The sequence below is a fragment of the Columba livia genome, chromosome 4 (genome assembly GCF_036013475.1).
Source record: "Columba livia isolate bColLiv1 breed racing homer chromosome 4, bColLiv1.pat.W.v2, whole genome shotgun sequence".
NCBI lineage: Eukaryota > Metazoa > Chordata > Aves > Columbiformes > Columbidae > Columba > Columba livia.
In genome coordinates, this window is record NC_088605.1 from 23,467,770 (window position 1) to 23,488,177 (window position 20,408).

A 20,408-nucleotide genomic window follows, 5' to 3' on the forward strand; every position below is an offset into this window, starting at 1 on the left:
CAGCAAAATTCTCAAGTAGTCTTTTCTCCTTGAGGTAAGCAGAGCCAGAAGCAGGACTGCCAGCACAAAGAGTGAGCAGCTGGGTAGGAGATGAACTCTTCTCCTCCATGCCAGTCAACACCACTTCCCCCTGAAGAGGGAGCTGGACTAACAAGGCTAATAATTCCTTTATCCCAAAACATTGCAAATCTACTACTTATGCCACATTTTCACTTTCACCACCTATTTTCTTTTGTTAAATGTAGATATTTCCTGTAAGTAATTCTCTTATTTAAGAAATAATGACTAAACATGTTTAGGAGTCCCAGAGTGATACTATGTGTTATTATCATGTATGCATTTCAAGATAGTAAATAAAACTGTGGTATTAAAGGAGTATGTGGTATATGGAGAATAGCATTCTTACCCAACTACTCAACTGGCTATTTAATTAAAATTCCACTTAGGACTTTAGTATCTGATATAAAAATCTATTATTAAGAAGCAGCACACAATATAATCTCAAAAAATGAGGCTAAAATGTTTAAAATAAATAAACAATAAAATTTAACATAAAATACATTTTAATTTGATCAGGAAAGACAGGAATACAGAGAAGACCAACTTTGATTGTTTGCCTAATTTTTTTATGTGTGAAGAGTGGTTTTACACAGACACAGCTAACTACATGCTTTGGAAGTGACATTTTCTGTAACATGTACTAATCAAAATTACATATTTTGTCAATCTTCATCCATTCTGGTAAATGAACAGTCAATATCTTCAAGTACTCCATGACATGCACAAAGTAAGTATGATCGGTGACAAGGTAGAATTAAGAACTTGCATGACACATCACTAACAACCATAAAATTCAAGGTATATTGCATGGTTCTGTTTTGCAACTACCTGTATTTCAGTATTTATTATTTTTTTTAAAGAACCTGTAGAGAGTTATTCCACTGTCCTAGTTTCAGCTGGGATAGAGTTAATTTTCTTACTAGTAGCTGGTATAGTGCTGTGTTTTGGATTTAGTATGAGAAAAATGTCCATAACACACTGATGTTTTAGCTGTTACTAAGCACTATTATATAGTGGGGCCTAACAGAGCAGTCAAGCGCTTTTTGGCTTCTCATAATGGCCTGCCATCGAGAAGGCATGAAGAGCACAAAAGGTTGGGAGGAGGTACAGCTGGGACGGTTGACTTCAACTGACCAAAGGGATATTCCATGCCATATGATGTCATGGTCAGCATATAAAGCGCGGGAAGAAGAAGGAACGAGGGGATGTTTGGAGTGATGTTGCTTTGTCTTCCCAAATAACCGTTGATGGAGCCTGGCTTTCCTGGAGATGGCTGAACACCTGCCTGCCACGGGAAGTAGTGAATGAATCCCTTGTTTTGCTTGGGCTGCATGCACAGCTTTTGCTTTACTTATTAAATTGCCTTTATCTCAACGCACATGTTTCCTCACTTTTACCCTTCTGATTCTCTCCCTCATCCCACCAAGAGTGAGTGAGTGGCTGCATGGTGCTCAGTTGCCTGTTAAACCATGACATCAACACATGACTATGTAGGAATGGCCCCAACATTTAAATATAGTGAAAAATGCATTAATGCATTAGATGCATGGTGCATGGTTGTGCATGCACAAAAAGTACATCACTGATATCCAGTCTCAAACATCCAATTATGCAAATAAATATTAAAATACATTTAAAAAAACAGGTTATATTTAAAAACTCAGAATCAGATTCTACTATCATTGGTACAGTGTAGAGAGACTTTGAAACTAACTTGAAAAATTGTATCTCAATCCCATCTTTCATATTTGTTGAAAACAAGCCATTTAAAGAGTCAGAATTAAATTATTCCTTTTAGTAACCCTAATTATTCACAAAAGGAAGATAATTAAAAATTGCAAATCTAATTCCCTCTTGCTTTATATCTTAGTACAAAGTGAAGTTATGAAAAACATTTAAAAATACAACAGAAATTGAAAAGATAATAAATTTCTTTGATTTCATCAAATAAACCCAACTATTTTCTCATCAGCATGCTAGCCATGAAAGGAAAATCTCAAAAGAAAATTTCCCAGTATTTTTATTAGAGTTTAAGATAGAATCTAAAGTCAGAATCAATACATTTCAAAAATTAAAATCAGAAGTTACTTGGATTGACTCAGTTATAAGTGCAAATATACATGCACAATTAAAAAAAAAGTTTTAACATATTCCTTTGCCATTAAAAAGATTTATTTCATATTCAGAATACCAGTCATTATCCATACGATCACAAGTGTTGTTTTGTTTCTTTGTTTGTTTTTCTTTTTAACTATACCAAATGAGAGCAGCATGATCCTTCCACGTCTGTATCAAAATGGAAAGTTTCGAATTTCTGCACATAGTTCTCAATATTGCAAAAACTTGTTCTAAACCTCACAGCCTTCCCACCATAGCAAATCTATCATACACCTGACACTTCAAAATATCTTAGAAAAGCCTGAAGGAAGAAAAATAATAATCTTCTAAATTGATGATATTATGTATTATTTAGAAGCCAGTATTCCATAATGTAAATCTAAAATAACTGTGTCCTAATTAGAATGATTTTTCAGATACAAACTTTACAAAACTTGCAAAACTTCCTAGAACTTTGCAACTACAAGGAACTATATGCACTCAATCCATTCAGGATTGATCTACCTATGGTTTAGAAGATTGTGTTTCAAATATCTCTGACTAATAGCCCCTGTTCTCAGAAATCAATACTTCCCACTCAAATTATACAACTCTTTACTGATAAAATTTCAAGGACCTATATACACACACTTCATAGAGAATCTATTCACTCCTATTTTTCTAACAAATAGAACTTTAATGTTGGAAATTTTCAGATAAGGAGAAGAAAAAGGGTCTTGAAATAGAACTAAGCTATACTGAGTATCTCTTACCACCACAGTATAATGCACACCTTGCCCTTCTGAACGGCACTTGAAACAGTGCTCCTGCAACAAGCATGAAAAGCTATGGAATACATTGTCAAGAGAGAACAAATAAAGATCTGGTGGGAAGTGGAAAACTAACCATGAATGTACTGAAACTTATCAGTACAAATCAACTAAGATTTTTTCTCCTTGAAAATAAAGTTGACTTCTAGACAAGAAAAAAATATACCTCTATTCATGAAAAAATAGTTTAAAATGGACAAAATTAGAATAAGTATAATAATAATAATGAAAAAGGAGAATATCCTATGTATGAAGAACATGGGAAAAGTTGCACTGACAGGGAAGAAAATAACAAGTTGCCAAGATGAAATGAGAGCAACAGAATTATTCCATTAGACTCACTATTGAATCAATATTATTTCAAATGCCATGGAAGTCTCTGAAAGAAAAAGGGAAATAGTGCTTATGGCATAAAGCTCTGAGGTAACAGAAAAAAATGGTCAGGGATATTGTGATTTAGTCTGTAAGATTCTAACACAAATTACAGAAACAAAAGGAAATTAATGGAATTTAATTATAAACATAATATGGAAGTCAGCACAAGCCTTGGTAAATCAGTAACTTTTATAAAGCAGTAGTAATTCAGATGTTCTGTGACAGTTTCCCCCAGAGGAACAGCTATAAAATACTTGCCATCCTTATGTCCCCACACAAATTATCTAAATTTTAGAAAAGATACATACCATTGTAGAGTTTTATCATGTCTGCTGTTAGAAATCTCTTTATTATCAGATATGCAGTGCCAGGCTCTGGAAGTGAACTCCAGTGAAGAACTTGTTCTAGTACATTCTCTGTATAATGCAGAGGACGTTCTGAAAAATGCCAGAGGGAAAAAAAAAATGAAATAAATTTTAAAAAATATTGGATGCCCTTAGAAATTACACATACTTAAACATAACACTGTTTCATTTACATTGAACTACAGAAGAAAAACACTGCTTTCAAAATAAGACAATAAGGCACTTCATTGGCTTTCTGCAGCAACACCTTTTTTGGCATGGTCTGCACAGGTAATGAATACACTGAGTCTCACTGGTCTAGGCTCAATACAGAAATGGATCATCGTAGCTACCAACTCTCTGCAATCAAAAACCAAATAATTTGGAGCAGTTACAATGAAGGGAAAAAAAAATGGGGGAGGGGAAACTAGTATAGATTATTTGTCTATTAATCATCAAAGCAGACTGAGACAGAGTCTTGATTTCATTACATTCCTCTAACTAGAAGGGAGAAGCATGCTGTTTTACTATGTCTTCTCCCTGCTGCTGTGGTCCGGGAATTTCCAGACTTGCACCTTTATATTCCAGCATCATACCAAGCGTACAGCAAGATTAAAATACCAAAGAGATGAAGGCATGATTGCACTGTATGCATGCACTTCAACACAGTTGCTCACACATACCTTTGTTGATAGGTATCATTCATCCTAAAAGAGAAACTATGAGACCCTTTCACAGGACTGAAAAACTGCAGTGATAAGAAAGCCCAGCCAGTACTCCATACAAACTCCAGTTCATACACCAAATGAAAGAAGGGAAGATCTTGCAAACAATCCCTAAATCTGCATGACCAGATCCAGCAGAAATCCAAGTGTGACATGTACTGCAGCACAGTCTGAAGTATCATACCAGACAAAACTGATGTGGAGGAAGGGAGACTGCACGGTCCCCCTCTCTATTCAATCCTTTCTCCACACACACACCTGAAGGCTTTCACCTGCTCAGCCCTAAGAACCTGCTATATAGAGAGAGCTACTTCCCCCCACAAAACCCTCAAAACTGGCTTTGCAGGCTACAACTTCGAGTAGTGGACATTTTATCTCCACTAGTGTCATTTTATCTCCAAAGAGAGATATTTCCAGAAGTATTTGAGTTCCAATTTGCATACCAACTTTTGCGGGTCAGGCCTTGAGAAGAGCTGGATACAACTCTTGGAAAGTCACACCTGTGTGACACTGTCACGGTTGGGTCAGGCAGTCTGGCCCTGTGTCTCTTGAGTACTGAAGGAAAAAGTATGCCACCATAATCTCATTTTTCATTTCTGCTAGCGTAGATAAATATGAAATGTCAACAGCTGCTTTGGGACTGTCCAGCATTACACTCTAGCAGAACATACTTTCCTGAACACCAGAGCTTTAGAAACTGCCAGCCACAAATAACACACTTAAGGGACAGAAAAAAATGACCTCTTTTTTTTGGATGCAAAAACAAAGCAGCAAAGCAAAGCAGCCTGACAAAAATACCATTCTGCAGACAGCAGCTCAATCCCTGCTTCATAAGACCAGCTCTTCTGGCCCTTTCATTTTAAATGTTCAAACTCAAAATCTTTTCAACTTTTGGGAAACTGCATAGTCTGTTGCAATAAAGTTAAAACAACTTGTTGCCTTTGTACAAGAGAGAAAAATCAATTTTAAGCGGAAGCACTTTACAATCAAAGGCAGGAAAAACTAGCAAATCATAACATCTTTCTAGAACACCAGCACTCCCAGAGTAAACACCTACTGTTTTATTTATAATTACATTTAAGACCATCTGTCATAATGGATTGCATGGTACATAAATCATCATGCTGAAATGCATTAGCTATTTTACTGGCAACACACCTCATTTACAAACTATCCATCAAGTAGAAATTACTAAAAAAAATATATGCACCCTATTTTGTAAAAGCATGTGGTATTGAACATTTTGCATTAGGGTAGATAAAGTTATAAATTATTTTAGGTTTTCCATATGCAAATAATTTAGTTGATTTTTAATATTGCAATTTTGGTATTTTGAACAGGAAGCAGTCAACACATACATCCAATTACCCTTTTACTTAGGTCATCATATGCTGGTAAATATCCAAAGCCAGTCATTTTCACCTTAAACAACATTAACTATCAGGAGAAAATTACTTTTCAGGAAATATAAGATTCTAATTTTCTTGCCTTCTTAGGGCTCATTTTTAGGGAAGTATATCTTAAAAAGTAAAATAACTCTCATAAAACTTCAGGATGAAGTGTAACAAACTGAATGTGACCATGCACTGGATAGGTACCAGACCATGGCAGGAACGGAAGCAGAAAACTCATTTCTGTCACAAAGACACTGTAATGTACCTTTGAAACAAATAAGCAAACTTTGTTTCTGTCATGACATGTCAGAATCTCAACTTATTTGTAAACGCCTTAGGTTATGTAATGTTCAATGGTGTTTGTTAAATGATGCTAGTAAGATCAACTTGAAGTAGCAAAAACTCATATAATTTTTTAGTTCTTTAGTGTCAAATTTGGACCAAAGACTGCACAGGACTATTTTTCTCTGTTTTTTTCTGTGTTTCAGCCTTTTGAAAAATCTTTGAGATTCAGCCATAGCACCACAGGAGTCTTCCTGAGTAAATGCCTCTTACTATATGTATATTTTTATTTTTCAACACTATTAACTCAGTTCACCTGTTTTGATGCACAGATTCGTCCAGAAAGGGGCCCATGAAGTACACATTTTATCAACATAATCTCTACTGACAGGAGCCAGGTGCCGATTAGGACTTTATTTAGTTTGCTTTTTGCTTGTTTGGTTTGGTTTGAAGACACTGATACACCATTTCTACTTTGTGTTGTGAACTCTTGTTTCAATGGGATACACTAATCCCTTGTCAGTATTTATTGTGTTATACAATGCCTGTAGTGTCTCACTCTAAGCTTAATTTTGCCAATCTTCCATAGTCATGAGCTCAGACAACATTTCTAGCTCACACTAAAATACTACTTGTTGCACTCAAATACCTCAAGAAGCTGCTGTGGGTTTTATCTTTTGTATTTATTTGCATGTTCTCTTGGTTATATCTAGTTTAGTCTTCTTTTGCCTGGAAGTGTTATATATCAAGCTTAAGAAGGTAAAATTCTGTCTTCAATTTTTTCCATTACTCATTCAAAAGACAGGATTTTTAGAGCACTTGTAGGAGTTATCAGTTATCTAAAGATAATAGATACTAGCTTTCATTGCCAGTTGACACATGCATCTGTGAATCTGGAAATGTCCTCTGTGTTACAACTCTATACAGCATCACCATAAACCTGCAAGATGCAAAGAGGGAGCAGGATCATTCATTTTAAGTCAAAAGGGAAAACGGACTTCCATTCTCGTTATTGATACTGCCAAGGTCAAGACTCAGTGTACCAGGAATATTAGCAAATCTGAAGAGATTATTGTAAGTGCATCTGAAAATCAAGTACAATAAAACTATTCAAACAATAACATTTAGTAATCTTAGTCTTCTCATTTTTTAATTTTTTTTTTTTAGCTTGAAAATAGGTGTCTTTGCTATAGAAATAAATTCACTCACAGTCCATTACTGTAACATAAAAATAGTAAGAGCAGCAACTTACTATGAAGTGCAAATATATGTTGTTTTTTACTAAAAGCATACTTTTGTCCCCCATGGATTCTTCAAGAATCAGATAGCATTAGTGAGTATTCATCAAAATACATTTTAGTTAAAAAAAAAAAATCTCTATCACTTTGTGTTATTTTAAGTATCTCTAATGATAAAGTGCAAGTTCCAGCACGCACAGAGCACTCCCAATGTTAAAACCTCCTTATAGTTCATGAATATTGTGATCATGTGATGTTTGCTCTTGTTGGCAGCAGAACCATATTTAAAACAAACGTTTCAAGATTCTGTTAGATACGCCATAATGCCACTTGCCATAAACACACGATCACATACTTTATGCCTCCTTTTTCATCTACACAGATAAAATAATTGACTAAATAATAAAAAGTCATTTGCCCTAAATATTACATGTTTTTTTGCAATTCATTTTCTGAAAAACATTATTCCATATAAAATCAACTGCTGACATTGTAGTGAAAATAAGTTTCTTCTATAAGACTTATTGTTAAAACCTATTTTCCTATAGCTGATAACTAACAAACCACGAAGCAGAGTAACATAAAGAACATTTTTCCAGCCCCCAATTCATAAGCATTTTAAAACAATTCATCACATTATTTCTGACAAAGTATAGAAAGAAATCATGCAGATGCCCCAGTAACGAAATATAAGACAAGGCTTTGAAGGCTAATTGTTTTGTTTGTATAAACTTTTTAGTAACTCTTTAGCTATGCTTTTGATTATGTTAAGTGTTGAAAAGTAAAAATAACAAAATTGAACATGCATAAATTTAAGTGTCACTAACCTAGTTCTCCATTTTCAAGTACTTCAAAAGCAGCCCAGATATCATCTTTGTTGGGAATAATGTTTTTGATTCCTAAAACATCATTAGTTAATTCTTCTGCTTCCATCAAAGGCGATACCTGTAATAGAAACTGAGTCAGTTAATAATATATAACAATTACAGATTTCTGGCTTTTTTTTTTTTTTCCCAAAATCCTCCTCCCTGCAGCTGACTAAAAAAAAGCAGATATATCAAATTGGAAACCCATAATTTATTTGTCAGAATGCAGCATGCTTTCCTTATTCTGTTCCATTAAATTGAAGTTATAATTTTTAGCTGACTGATAATTTGGTAACTTGAAATTCCTTTCCTCTACCCTTGAAAATTAGGGGGTAAAAAAAAAAAAGCACCTTGGCATGTTTTATTTGGTGTAGAAAGGTAAATACTACCATTTTTTTATCTTAGCAATACATATTTCCATTTTTTCCTATTAAAAAAAGCATGTATTATGTGCATGTATGTGTGTATCTGTGTGTACCACATACCACATATATGTACAAACACAAGCGTTTGCGAGTCATAGGCTGAACAGAACAAAAAGGAAACAGAAAAGTATAACATTTAAATAAACACACAAAAAAACTCAAAAACATTCCCCTACATTTTCTACTTTCTTCTTAAAAATATCTGTCCTTTATCATTACAAAACTGGAAGTTCTTTCCTCAGCATCCAAACAATAGAGGACTACGAGATGGAAATGAGTGTGTTTAAAATACACTATCAGGTAGAAGGCTGAAAAATCTCAATTATAGTAAACAATAAGCTTTGGTTTCTTAGCACTCAAGGAAAGCAGAGAGCCATCACCTAAGAGAAAAATCAGGAAAGCCATTTAAATGGCCTTGTACTATTGAATAAAACCAGCATTCATTATGTACTTGTTACAGTTTTTGTGTTGCACCCATGGGACTGCGAGAATTTATACCGCTGTATACTGCAGTAAAACTGAAGGAACATATCTCCCCTTTAGAACTGTATCATAACATTCTCCTTAAAAATACATAATAATCAGTCTTTACAAAATGTATCCAACATGGTAAATTAAAAATTAAAAAAAAAGGTGATAGATACAAATTCATACTTTCATTATATATATATATATATATATATACACATGTATATGTGTGAAAATAAATTCAGTATACTTCATGAGAAAGCACTTAGTAAAAACACTGTATCACTTTTATACACTAACCCTGATTATAATACTACAGTCTGGCTCCTTTCTTTCCACGTAAACTTCAATAAGCAAATCTCCAGCCTGGGAAACCTAAAACAAAACAATCAGAAAAAATAAAATAAAATAAAATAAAATTAGACTGTATCCTTTTAAATAGAAGTACAATTATCATCTAGTAGATTTGCTAGAATCTACTGAACTAAATTTTGTTTTTTTTTTCCCACCCACTTATCTATAAAAATAGTCCAAATGTTGACTCTAATGAGCAAACCTGCACTACATTCACTTTTATTTGATTAGTTTAAAAACCAAAACAAAACCAACAACAACAACAAAAAACATCCACAGATTCAGGAAGAAATCCAACAGAATCATACCAAACGAAATGAACACACTTCACAAATGTACATTCAAGAGCAGGAAAACTAGGAGAGCCCTGAAATAAGCGGAAATTTTAAACTCACATTTTAGACTAACGTCTAAGAAACGGGATACCTTTGTATCTTAAACTGCCAGAACCACAACCCTGATTTTGATATTAGCACAGCAAAAACACATGAACAGAATTTAAAATAATGAAAAAGGACAAGAACCCCAAACTAAAATGATTTAGTTAAAAATTAGATGAAAAATTACAAATAACAGAATATTTCAGTGATATAGCCATAAGTACACATCCAGATAATCAAAATTCATTCCTACAAAGACTACAGTTATTATTAATCCCAATGAAAACTTGTCATTACATATTTACAAAAGGAATCAAAACAAGTGCTCTTGATACCAACCTCTGTCAATTATAGCTCTTCAAATCTGTTGTAGAGATATTTGAACTTTATGTACACTGCTAACATGTGGAATAATTAGATGATAAAGCAAATGTATTACTTAATATATAATAGCTTAATATACTCAATATGAACAAACAATTTTTTTGATCAAGGAGAAAAACCTGATTCATAATAATTTAGTATTTTCCATTATTACTAGGTTTGCTCATCTATGGCAATAAAACTATCCTGGCGGATGAGAAATTACTGTACTTTTCTACAGTTAAATATGTCTCACATGTTGTCTGCTCCAATTCCCTTGTAGCTTAGCCATAAGAATCTTCAAGAGATTGTAATTCATCCCAGTACTAAAAATATTTTCTAAAACTAAGTCCATGGTGATGATCAGAGCAAAAGTAGAAAAAATAAGGCAGAAAACAGGACCTTTCAGGAGGTGTGCTCTTTAAATAATAAGCCAATAAAAAGAATTAATAATCAAATTAACAATAATTATTTGTGTCTTGAGAACTGTATTCATAGTGATGCTACTTATTTATATATTACAATGAATGGAAGAGGTTAAGTAAAAAAAACCTGTATCGTATACAGAATAACATAGGGAGAAAATGACAGAAACGGGCAAACTTTAGGATACATTTTGACTAATGTACAAAAAGCTAAAATTGCACTTCTATAGAAAAATAAATGGCAGCACTCAATTTTATAGAACTAACATTCTAAAAAATGGTGACTTTAAAGTTAGTTTAGCCTCTGAGAATAGAAAACTAATGGAAACATTTGCGAGGAAAAACATTACAAAGTTACTTTGAAGAAAGCTGCCTAATTATAGTGGCACAGACTCAAAAAAAGCTCATTTAGTTGTAAAATTTGCTTTTCAGATGATATTACACAAAAAGGTTGGAAATAAGAATGAAGCTGACATTTGATTTCCACTGGGCTCATGTAAACAAGCGTATGGAGAGAAAATGTGATGTTAATTACGGAAGCAAATAGAAACAGCTGGCATAAGTATATGGTGGACAGAAAATGAAGAGCAGCTAATGAAGTGCCACCTGGAACGGAACTTCAGTGACATTTCAGACACGAGAAATTCCGGGCCTTCAGCAGAAATTTGGTTCAGTTGTTCTTCTCTGAACACTGCATCACCAGCCTGGAGATAACACTACTGTAACACGTTATATACCCATACATATTAAGTATCTGCATCAATGATTTTCCCAAAATATGCACACATTTTGATGTAATGTAAGACTATGAGATGTTAAATGGAAAGAATTCTTACACACGATTCTTAACTATAGATGCTTAAGGCCTAAGTTGTCAGTCACCCATGATGTAATATCACCCAGCCTGCACCATGTCATCAGTTTTAACAGGAACCGAAAGCCTATCCAAAAAAGTTCCCAAAGAGCTACCTCTCCTGCACAAGCCTGAAGTCCAGTCTCCGTGCTACATGGTCTGTATATGCAAGTCTTCAACACGCATGGTCTTACAAACTGCTTACAGGCTGAATGGTGGTAGCTACTCACAGAGGGAGCAGAGCAGCTGAAAAAGAATGTTTCAGCCCACCCCTTTCTTTCACTTAAATAATGAAAGATAGCAAGTTAAAGCTACAGGATTCCAACTTATCACTACTTCTCTTCTGAAATGCCTATCCTGTTTCAGGTCTGTGCTGGCAAATACAGCTCATGACAATTGGCTAGGGTCTGGCTATTCCTTATATAGTGTTAATAAAAGCATCCACTGCTAAATTGGACTATAACAAAAAGCAGTTTAAAAGAAGTTTATATTTTACCAGTCTTGGTCACATAAAGTGTAGGAATCGATGTAATCTAGCCTCTGAAATGATGAGTAATATGCACTTTACACTCATGATAGAATTTTTAAATGAAAAATATAACAAGGAGGAACATCAACGTTTTTCAAAAGTACTTAGTCCAGGTTGGGCTCTCATATATTCCCCCAGCAAAACCTACTGAAAACACCACGCATAGTTAGGGAAATACTGAATTCTTCTAGAGAAAAAGTTACATATAAAATCTCAAAACATCCTTGTAACCCCCCAGACAAAGTTTCTTTAATCAGTGGGCTTACTGATCAAAGTAAATACTTCGAAAGAATGGTAAATGTACCACCTTTCATCAGAATTATTCCCTTCTGCATTGAAGTGGTCCCAGGCATTAAACGTTCATCCATTTCACGTGTTATGTGCACATGGATTTTCAAAAAACTATTTTTAAATTGAAACACTAATTACATTAATTATCTGTACTACAGAAAAAATGGCAACTGGCAAAAAAATCTTCCACAGCTTAATTCAGAGGGAGAAAATGTTCACAGTTACAATCAAATTGTCACAAATGACAGTCAGGCTCTTGAGGACTCCATTCCTCAGCTGTTATATTCCAAGGCTAAGCGGCTGACCTAAAAGAGATTGCAATCCCTGTCCTTAAAAACAGTTCAAACTTCAGTTTATCAACCATTAAAAGGCAGATGTTTTCTTCCAATGTTAATCACTTGTTTAGAAAGCGAAAAAGAAAAATGCTGTTATCTTGGGGACAAGTGCTCCCAAACAACTCAGGTCTCCTGAGTTCATGTTTGCTATCTTGACTTTGCTATCTGGTGGCTCTTTTTCCAGCAAGTGTTATACAGGGTAGAGATAGAAATTATTTAAGATACAAAAACTTTTTCTACCTTAAGCTCGGTATTTCATTATGTCTTCAGATACAACATTGACAAAGATTAGTTAAGAAAATCTAGCAGCTCAGTTACCATTTTCCTCGTAACAGGCTGCGAAAGAGAGTACTGGATATAAAGAATTCATGTTTTAAAGTAGGAATCTGCAGATACATGATTTCAAAATGCCCCAGTGATCAAGTTTGTTCAGAATTCTGCATTACTTATTTTCTTTATAGGGAGAATACCGACCACAGTCAAGACTGTTGTCCTGTTTGGGAAACAGGAAGTCAATCATTCCGTATGTTATTTTGCATTTTATGTCATTAAAGTCTATATGAAAGAATAAAGCCATAAGCCAACGTACATAATTTACAGTGCAAATCCAGTTTACACACACAATACAAATAATATAGCATAAAATATTTCATTAGGTCTTAATAGCAAAATATTTCTAGAAGAAAGTGAAAAAGGTGTTACTTCACTACAAAATTTTGTTTTTAATAATCAAATCTTCTGTCTCAATTTCAAATTGAGATTTTCTAGCACACAGACATTTCTGATATATTTTTCCTTTGTTTACAGTTCATATGGAAATCCAATGTATTTGTTCACAAAGTCTTGAGCAATGCAAAAAGATTTTTCTGTGTTTAATTTCACAATAGCAATCCTAAGAACAACCACATACATGGGGATCCAATGAATTAACCTTTTCTACTAAAATATTCTTGGTTCCTAAAGTATCTTTTCTTACATAGGACTGGTGCTACTTTGGTAAAACCAGCAAGTTCAATTTATCTAACCATTAAACTCATCCTGGATATATACTGTTTATGAGTCCACTGTCAAACCCAATGATTTGGATTCACACTTTTAAGACAGTGCCATAACAGACAGGCTCTAAGTTATTCCAGGTGATTGTAAAGTTGCGGAAGGACTGTATAGGGGTGGAATCAGATACAAGGGAAATAATACACTCCACTGCAGCTAATAGTTGTACTACACTGTAACAACAGATATTCAAGAGAAGGAAAAATGCATTCAGGTCAGCCTCTAACCTTGCTCAAGCAGGCATTTTGCTTCCTCATTCCTCATCTGCATATTAAAAAGGAAGAAAATGTTCTTTAGAAAGTACCTTATCTTAGGATAATGGTTTGGCTCTGTGAATCAGTATCTGATACACACATGTTCAAGCATGCAAGAAAGGGAGAATCTAAGAGGGTTCTTCCTTCAGCATCCCAACTACCGGCTAGGTCAGAAGGCATTCTATGCAGCATGTTGATTGTTAAGACTCCAAATCTTCCTTCCCTACCCATTTCACAAGTAACTTCAGTGCTTGACCTGGTACATCTGGGATCCAGGAGCCTTGCACTACAGACTTAAAATGGAAATACTGCTTCTTACTTGACACAATGTCTGTATTCATATCATCAGAAAGCTAACACCATGGGTCTGGAAAGAACTAGGGCACACTCCAGTCAGGTCTCTTCCCCGAGCAACTGGGGTCTCAGGATCACAGAGCGAGTCCGAGAGTGCTTCTGTACCTCAGGTAAGGTTAACCCTTGCCCACCTAAGACCTTTGGACTTTCACAGTTCTTTGTGGTACACAAACACAAGGCCACTTGCCACAAAATCAGCAATCGTGATATGGAAATCACAGTTGTGGCATATTAACTTACCCTAGAAATTATATGAGAAAGCACTTGATGAATACAGCAAAAAATTACAGATAAACCCAGGTGATAACATGATTCAGTGAAATTTAATATAAGAGACGTCATATCCAGGGAACTCAGACATCATTCTATAGTCCAGCTGAGACACTCTCATACACCATATCTAAGTATTTAGCACTTATTTACCACATTCTGTGGAGAACTTTTTTCCCCATGGGATAAAAAATACATTTTCAAATGTATATGTTCAGATATAACTCCTAATGCATCTCTATTTAGCCCTTTCTCTCCTTTTAAACTAAAATAGGAAGTGCAATTTTGTTCAATTTCCTAAGTTCTGTTTGTACAATTGTACTAAAGTAACTAAAAGTAGCCATTTCTAGCAACATGTTTAGAATTAACAAGAACAAATTTGACAGTTGCATACCATCTAATAAAATCAGAAGTCCTTTCACTGCTGCCTTCCAAATTTGAAGTACTATAAATCACTGCAAATCATCCCTTTCTACTCATGAGGCCTGGAGGGATGAGCAAAGAGCTTCTGACTGAACTCAGACACACAAATGAAGCATGGAAGAGACGGAAGCAGAGGCAGGTAACCCAAAAAAAGCACAGAGCTACGCTCCTATTATACAGGAACGAGGTTAGAAAAACCAAGGCTGACCATGAGTTGAAGTTTGTATGGGATATGAAGGGCAACAGGAAAGGATTCTACAAAAGGAGACAAGGGAAAACATGGGTTCACTGCTGAACAGGGCAGGGGACCAGGTGACAAACCACACAGAAGAGACCAAGGTACTCAATACCTTCTTTGCCTCAATGTTTACTGATAAGGCTGACCTTCAGGAATCCCAGGCCCATGAAACCAGAGGAAAGGTCTGAAGTAAGGGAAATTACCCTTAGTAAAGGAGGACCAGGTCAAGGAGAACTTAAAGAAACTACACGTAGTAAGTCTGACCAAGCTGCCATTAGGGTTCTGGTTAGGGTTAGGGCTCCAGTTAGGGTTCCAAGAGCCACAAAGTCTACAGCTCCAGGGACACTGGGGCTGCAAAAGCCATGCCAAGCAGAGCATGGCACTGCACCTACAGTGCTCCCTCCAAACCTTTCCCATTTGAGCCCTTGATCGTGCTGGAGACCTCAGTCCAAAGACCACGCTGCCATTATGGTTTGGTTTAAGGTTCCAAAAACCAGCAAGCCTACAGCTTCAGGGACCCATGAGTGCTAAGGAATTTCACCGATGTCACTGTAATATCAATCTCAATTATCTTTGAACAGTCATTACAACTGGGAAAGGTTCCCAAAGACTGGAAAAGCACAAGTATCGATGGCATCTTTAAGCAGGGCAAGAAGATTTGGAGAGCTACACGCTGCTCAACGTGACCTAAGTCCCTGAGAAGGTGATGGAGAAAATCCTCCTGGAAAGTGTTTCCAAATACATGAATAAGAACAAGGTGACTGGAACTAGTCAGCATGGACTTACAAAGATGAAATCATGCTTAACCAAACTGAGACCCCTGTACAATGAGGATACTGGTAAATGAAAGGATAGCAGTGGATGTTTCTTACCTCAGTTTAGTAAAGTCTTTGGCAGTATCTCCCATAACAACATCATCAACAAGATGACGAAGTTAGATAAGTAGACAGTAATGTGGATTGAAAACTGGTTGAACAGACAGGAGAGCATTAATCTTCATCAATGACCTGGATAACGGGCCAGAGCACATTCTCAAGAAGTTTGCAAATGGTAGTAAAATGGGAAGGGCAGCTGATACATCTGGAATGACTTCAATGGGCTGAAAAACTGGAGAGAGAGGAGCCTCATGAAGTTAAAAAAGGGGAAATCCAAGTCTTGCACCTTGGGAGCAGTAATTCCAGGTATCGGTACACCCTTCTGGAGAGCAGCTTTGCTAAGAAGGACCTTGATGTTCTAGTATACAACAAGCTGATCATGAGCCAACAATGTGCCTTCACAAAAAAAGAATGCCAATGCCTCCGGTGTTACAGTAGGCAAAGCACTGCCAAGCAGGTTGAGCTAGGTGATTTTTCCCTTCTATTCAGCACTGGTCAGGCCACACCTGGAGTACTGTGTCCAGGGCTGGGCTCCTCAGTACAAGATATGGAACTACTGGAGAGAGTCCAGTGAAGAATCACCAAGATGATGAAGGGACTGTAGCATCTTTCATACAAGAAAAGGCTGCAAGAGTTGACACTGTTCAGCCTATGGAAGAGAAGGCTTGGGGGGAATCTTACCAACATGTACAAATATCTGATGGGTGGGAATGAAGAAAACTGAAATACTCTTCTCAGTGACATTCAGTGACAGAAGAGGAGGCATTGTTCACAAATTGAAACACACAAAATTCAATCTGAACATGAAAAAAACCAGTAATACTCTGAGGGTGGGCCAACACTGGAAAAGGTTGACCAGAGAGGATCCATCCTTGGAGATATTCAAAATCTGACAGAACACAGTTCTAGACAACCTGCTTTAAGAGGCCATACTTGAGCAGCTGTGTAAGAAGACTAGATGATCTCAACAGGTTCCTTCTAACCTAGACAAGTTGCATCAGCAGAAGTTCAGATTAGACATTAGAAAAAGGTGGAACAGGCGCCCCAGGGATCTGGTCATGGCACCAGGCCTGTCGAAGTTCAGGAGCACCTGGAAGACAGTCTTAGCCATATGGTTTAGTTTTAGGTAGTCCTGCAAGGAAAACAAAGTTGGGACTGGATAAGCCTTATGAGTCCCTTCCAACTTGAGATGTTCTGATTCCATGATAATCGTGTCATGAGGTAGCAGATTTTGTGTAATTTTTAATGTTTAAATGATATTTCTATTTTTTGGAAACAATTTAAAGCTCAGCCATGTGTGTTATGAGAATCAAGCCAGAGTCTATTAACACAGTAGGTGTAACCATTGATTAAGGAAGCTCATTATTAATGCTAGAGACTTTGCTGAGAGCAAAATAAGAACAGTTAAAATCATGGTTCAATCTTTTTATAACTCCGCCTCCCAATAACCTGGAGAGTCCCAGGGAAACCAGTCCAAACATGCCCAATTATTCATAAAGGTTCAAATTTGATTATAAAGTTCAAAATTTGGAAGACCAGCTTTTCAGGTGCTGGAAGCTTTTTAATGAAAAATTTACCAATTTTAGAAAGCCTTTCCTTCTATTAAAAAAAAAAAAAAAAAGTGTCTTTTTCTTCAATAGGCACCCATCTGAATACAATAAATCTCATAAAGGTGATTTCACAGTGGTATCTGGGGTGGGAAATATACAGAACAAACCCACTTTCTATTTGTCACAGCTTCAGTTTTAGACAAACCCACCTAGCCAGTAGCTGCTACTATATTATTCAATCCACCTTTCAGTTTCCTTTCTACTTTTTTCTCACTGTCTAATCAAACTTCCCCCACTATCTCTTTCTCTATTCATGGAAGTCCTCTAATATCTCTTCACCTTTTCCAGAAGGTATTCCAAACATTTAAGCATTACAGCCTCCTAGAGTTGCTTGGAAAATGTTAATAGTGTAATAAACTGTAACAAGTAATTTTTTGGCTCTAAAACCACAGAAAATAACGTATTTAGAAGTCTAAGCAGTTTCACTATCTTAGGCTTCAAAATCGTATTCTCTAATCTCAATATAGTCCTTTTCAGAGACACCAGAATTAATAAATTCCAAAGATACTTCAACCCCTGCCTTGCAGAATGCTCTTAAGACTATCAAATTTGGGTTGTTTTGTTTTTCCATTACCAAGGCAGATATTGCTATTCTGCAAGACAGACACTAGAAATTAAATTTTAAATGTTTCCCAGTGACTTGGGTCACTCCCCACCAGGCACCAAAAGGATGAAATAGGCATTCTACCTTCTGTATGCACATTCACAGGTGGTCATTATGGTCAGAAAACTTCATGCCACTCTGACCCAGACAATAAGGGAATATGAGATAAAAATAAGACTCCATATAGCAATTCACAGAACATGCAATTTCAACATGTGCCAAGACCCTGTCTTCTTAATGACGGCTTACAAGGTACCACAAAATTGTTGCTGGAAGGGGGAAGGCAGCCAAGAGAAAAAGCATTATAGATTTTTTTTTCTGCTGGCTTTCTGTTAGTTTCTAAAACCCTAAAGCTCCAAAATCACTAAAAGCTTCTCCTCCACTACTTCACATTTCTGAAAAAGCTTTTAAGCTCCCTACATTTCCTTTTACCTCACTTCATTCAACCACCTTGGTAGTGTCATGAAACTTACCAATTTTTGCTTTAATTCAGACTGTACACAAATACCATTCAGACAGTGAAACATGTTGTCACTTTGTTGTTTCTTGCCACTCTGAAGTTATTCAAAAGCTGTTACAGATAAGACTGGAACTCAAGATCATAATGAGTGGCATAAGATCTCCCACCTTCTTGTCCTGAATTTCGGTTTGACTGTTAATACATGTCTGAAGCTTCCCCAAATAATATTTGTGCTTTGGGATTCTAGAAGTGGTCACAAAACAGGACGCGGCTAAGGATTCAGATGCTTTAAACTCAAAGGGATCATGAAACTTTATTGAAGAGAGACCAAGTATACTCAAAGCTCATGAAATAATAAAAGTATTAATATACACTTGAAGGTATTTAATATGCATGTTTAAAATTGAAAAAAAAAAAAAGACAGGTAATCACTTTCACACTTTCAAATGTTGACCATTTCCTTCTAGTACAATTTATGAAGCATAGTAAAAGCATGTAACAACCTGTAAGTTATCCAGGTGCTTGGGCCAGAACATAATTCCACAGTACGCTCTACCGAGAACTGTTTTGCTTTAGCAGTTTATGCCTCCTCTTTGATTTCATTTTATTTCCCTTAGCTCTTTAGTTAACAGCACTGGTCACTATACAAACTTAGAAACTTACCTATAGAAATCTAGGTACAAAAAAAAAAAAAAAAAAAAAAAAAAAAAAAAATATCCCAAACCAACAAACTCTAAACAGCGAAAGTCTCTGTTAAACTTGTTTTCATACCAGTTGCTCTTTGCCACTTACCTGAGTGTCTTTCCACCTGGTAATAAAGCTGTTCTCTATATCCATTTGGTTGACCTGGTCTTCATTTATCTGTTTAAAAAGGATAATTTTTGATAAATTAATAAGCATACAGGAGCTAGTGTAAAAATTACAACATAAACCAGAAAACATTAATTTGATATAATAAACGCAGATAAATACAAATATAAAGGAATGCTTACATCTAACAATAGTAAATAATTAATAATAATGTAACAATAATAAATATTTTTACAGTTAACAATACTGTTAATCACATTCTTATAGAAGCAGCTATGCAAAATATTCTATCAGAAATAGCACTTCATTGATGGGACTCACTACTATAAACTTTACCAAATATATATTAGAAGAGAGAGGACTCCAAGGAAAACTGCCAAACAATGTTACAGTGGTGCAGCAAACTCTAAACCAAAATAGCTAATACAAATTGCTGCTAGTAGTATCTTTTCTATCCAGTTGGATTTAATGTTCTTTCTAGGTCTAAGGAACTGAACACCTTCTCTAGTCTTTACTGTAACCACAGCTCTGAGACTAGGAAAACAGAATTCTTCCATGTTTCAGTTCTGATCAAGCCCATTCAATTTGAATAGAAGTATTATTTCTTATACTTATAATCTTAACATTTTCTTAAAATGGGTATGCTGGTGTAAGCAAGAAGAACGTGCACCATTTTGGAAAACAGCAGCTCACAGCAATCCTATGAATACAGTTTTTCCTACACAGGTTAAGCTAGATGGGAAATAAAATTTAAAACAAACAATGCCCACTGAATTGGAGTTCAAAAGCTCTACAAATCCCTGGACAGCATAACTAATAGGAA

General features: G+C 35.6%; 1 protein-coding gene across 2 annotated transcripts in view; it reads right to left on the bottom strand.

Annotated features, from left to right (window-relative positions):
- ARAP2 (ArfGAP with RhoGAP domain, ankyrin repeat and PH domain 2) overlaps window positions 1–20,408 on the bottom strand; it is a 143,210-nt gene that overhangs the window by 27,534 nt on the left and 95,268 nt on the right. For both annotated transcript variants that reach the window (XM_065060699.1, XM_065060698.1), the window contains exons 24-27: window positions 19,568–19,636; window positions 9,405–9,479; window positions 8,173–8,290; window positions 3,671–3,799 (exon numbers count right to left, since the gene is read on the bottom strand). In XM_065060699.1, coding sequence (XP_064916771.1) covers window positions 3,671–3,799; window positions 8,173–8,290; window positions 9,405–9,479; window positions 19,568–19,636 — 391 coding nt within the window. The remainder of the gene's footprint in view (window positions 1–3,670; window positions 3,800–8,172; window positions 8,291–9,404; window positions 9,480–19,567; window positions 19,637–20,408) is intronic.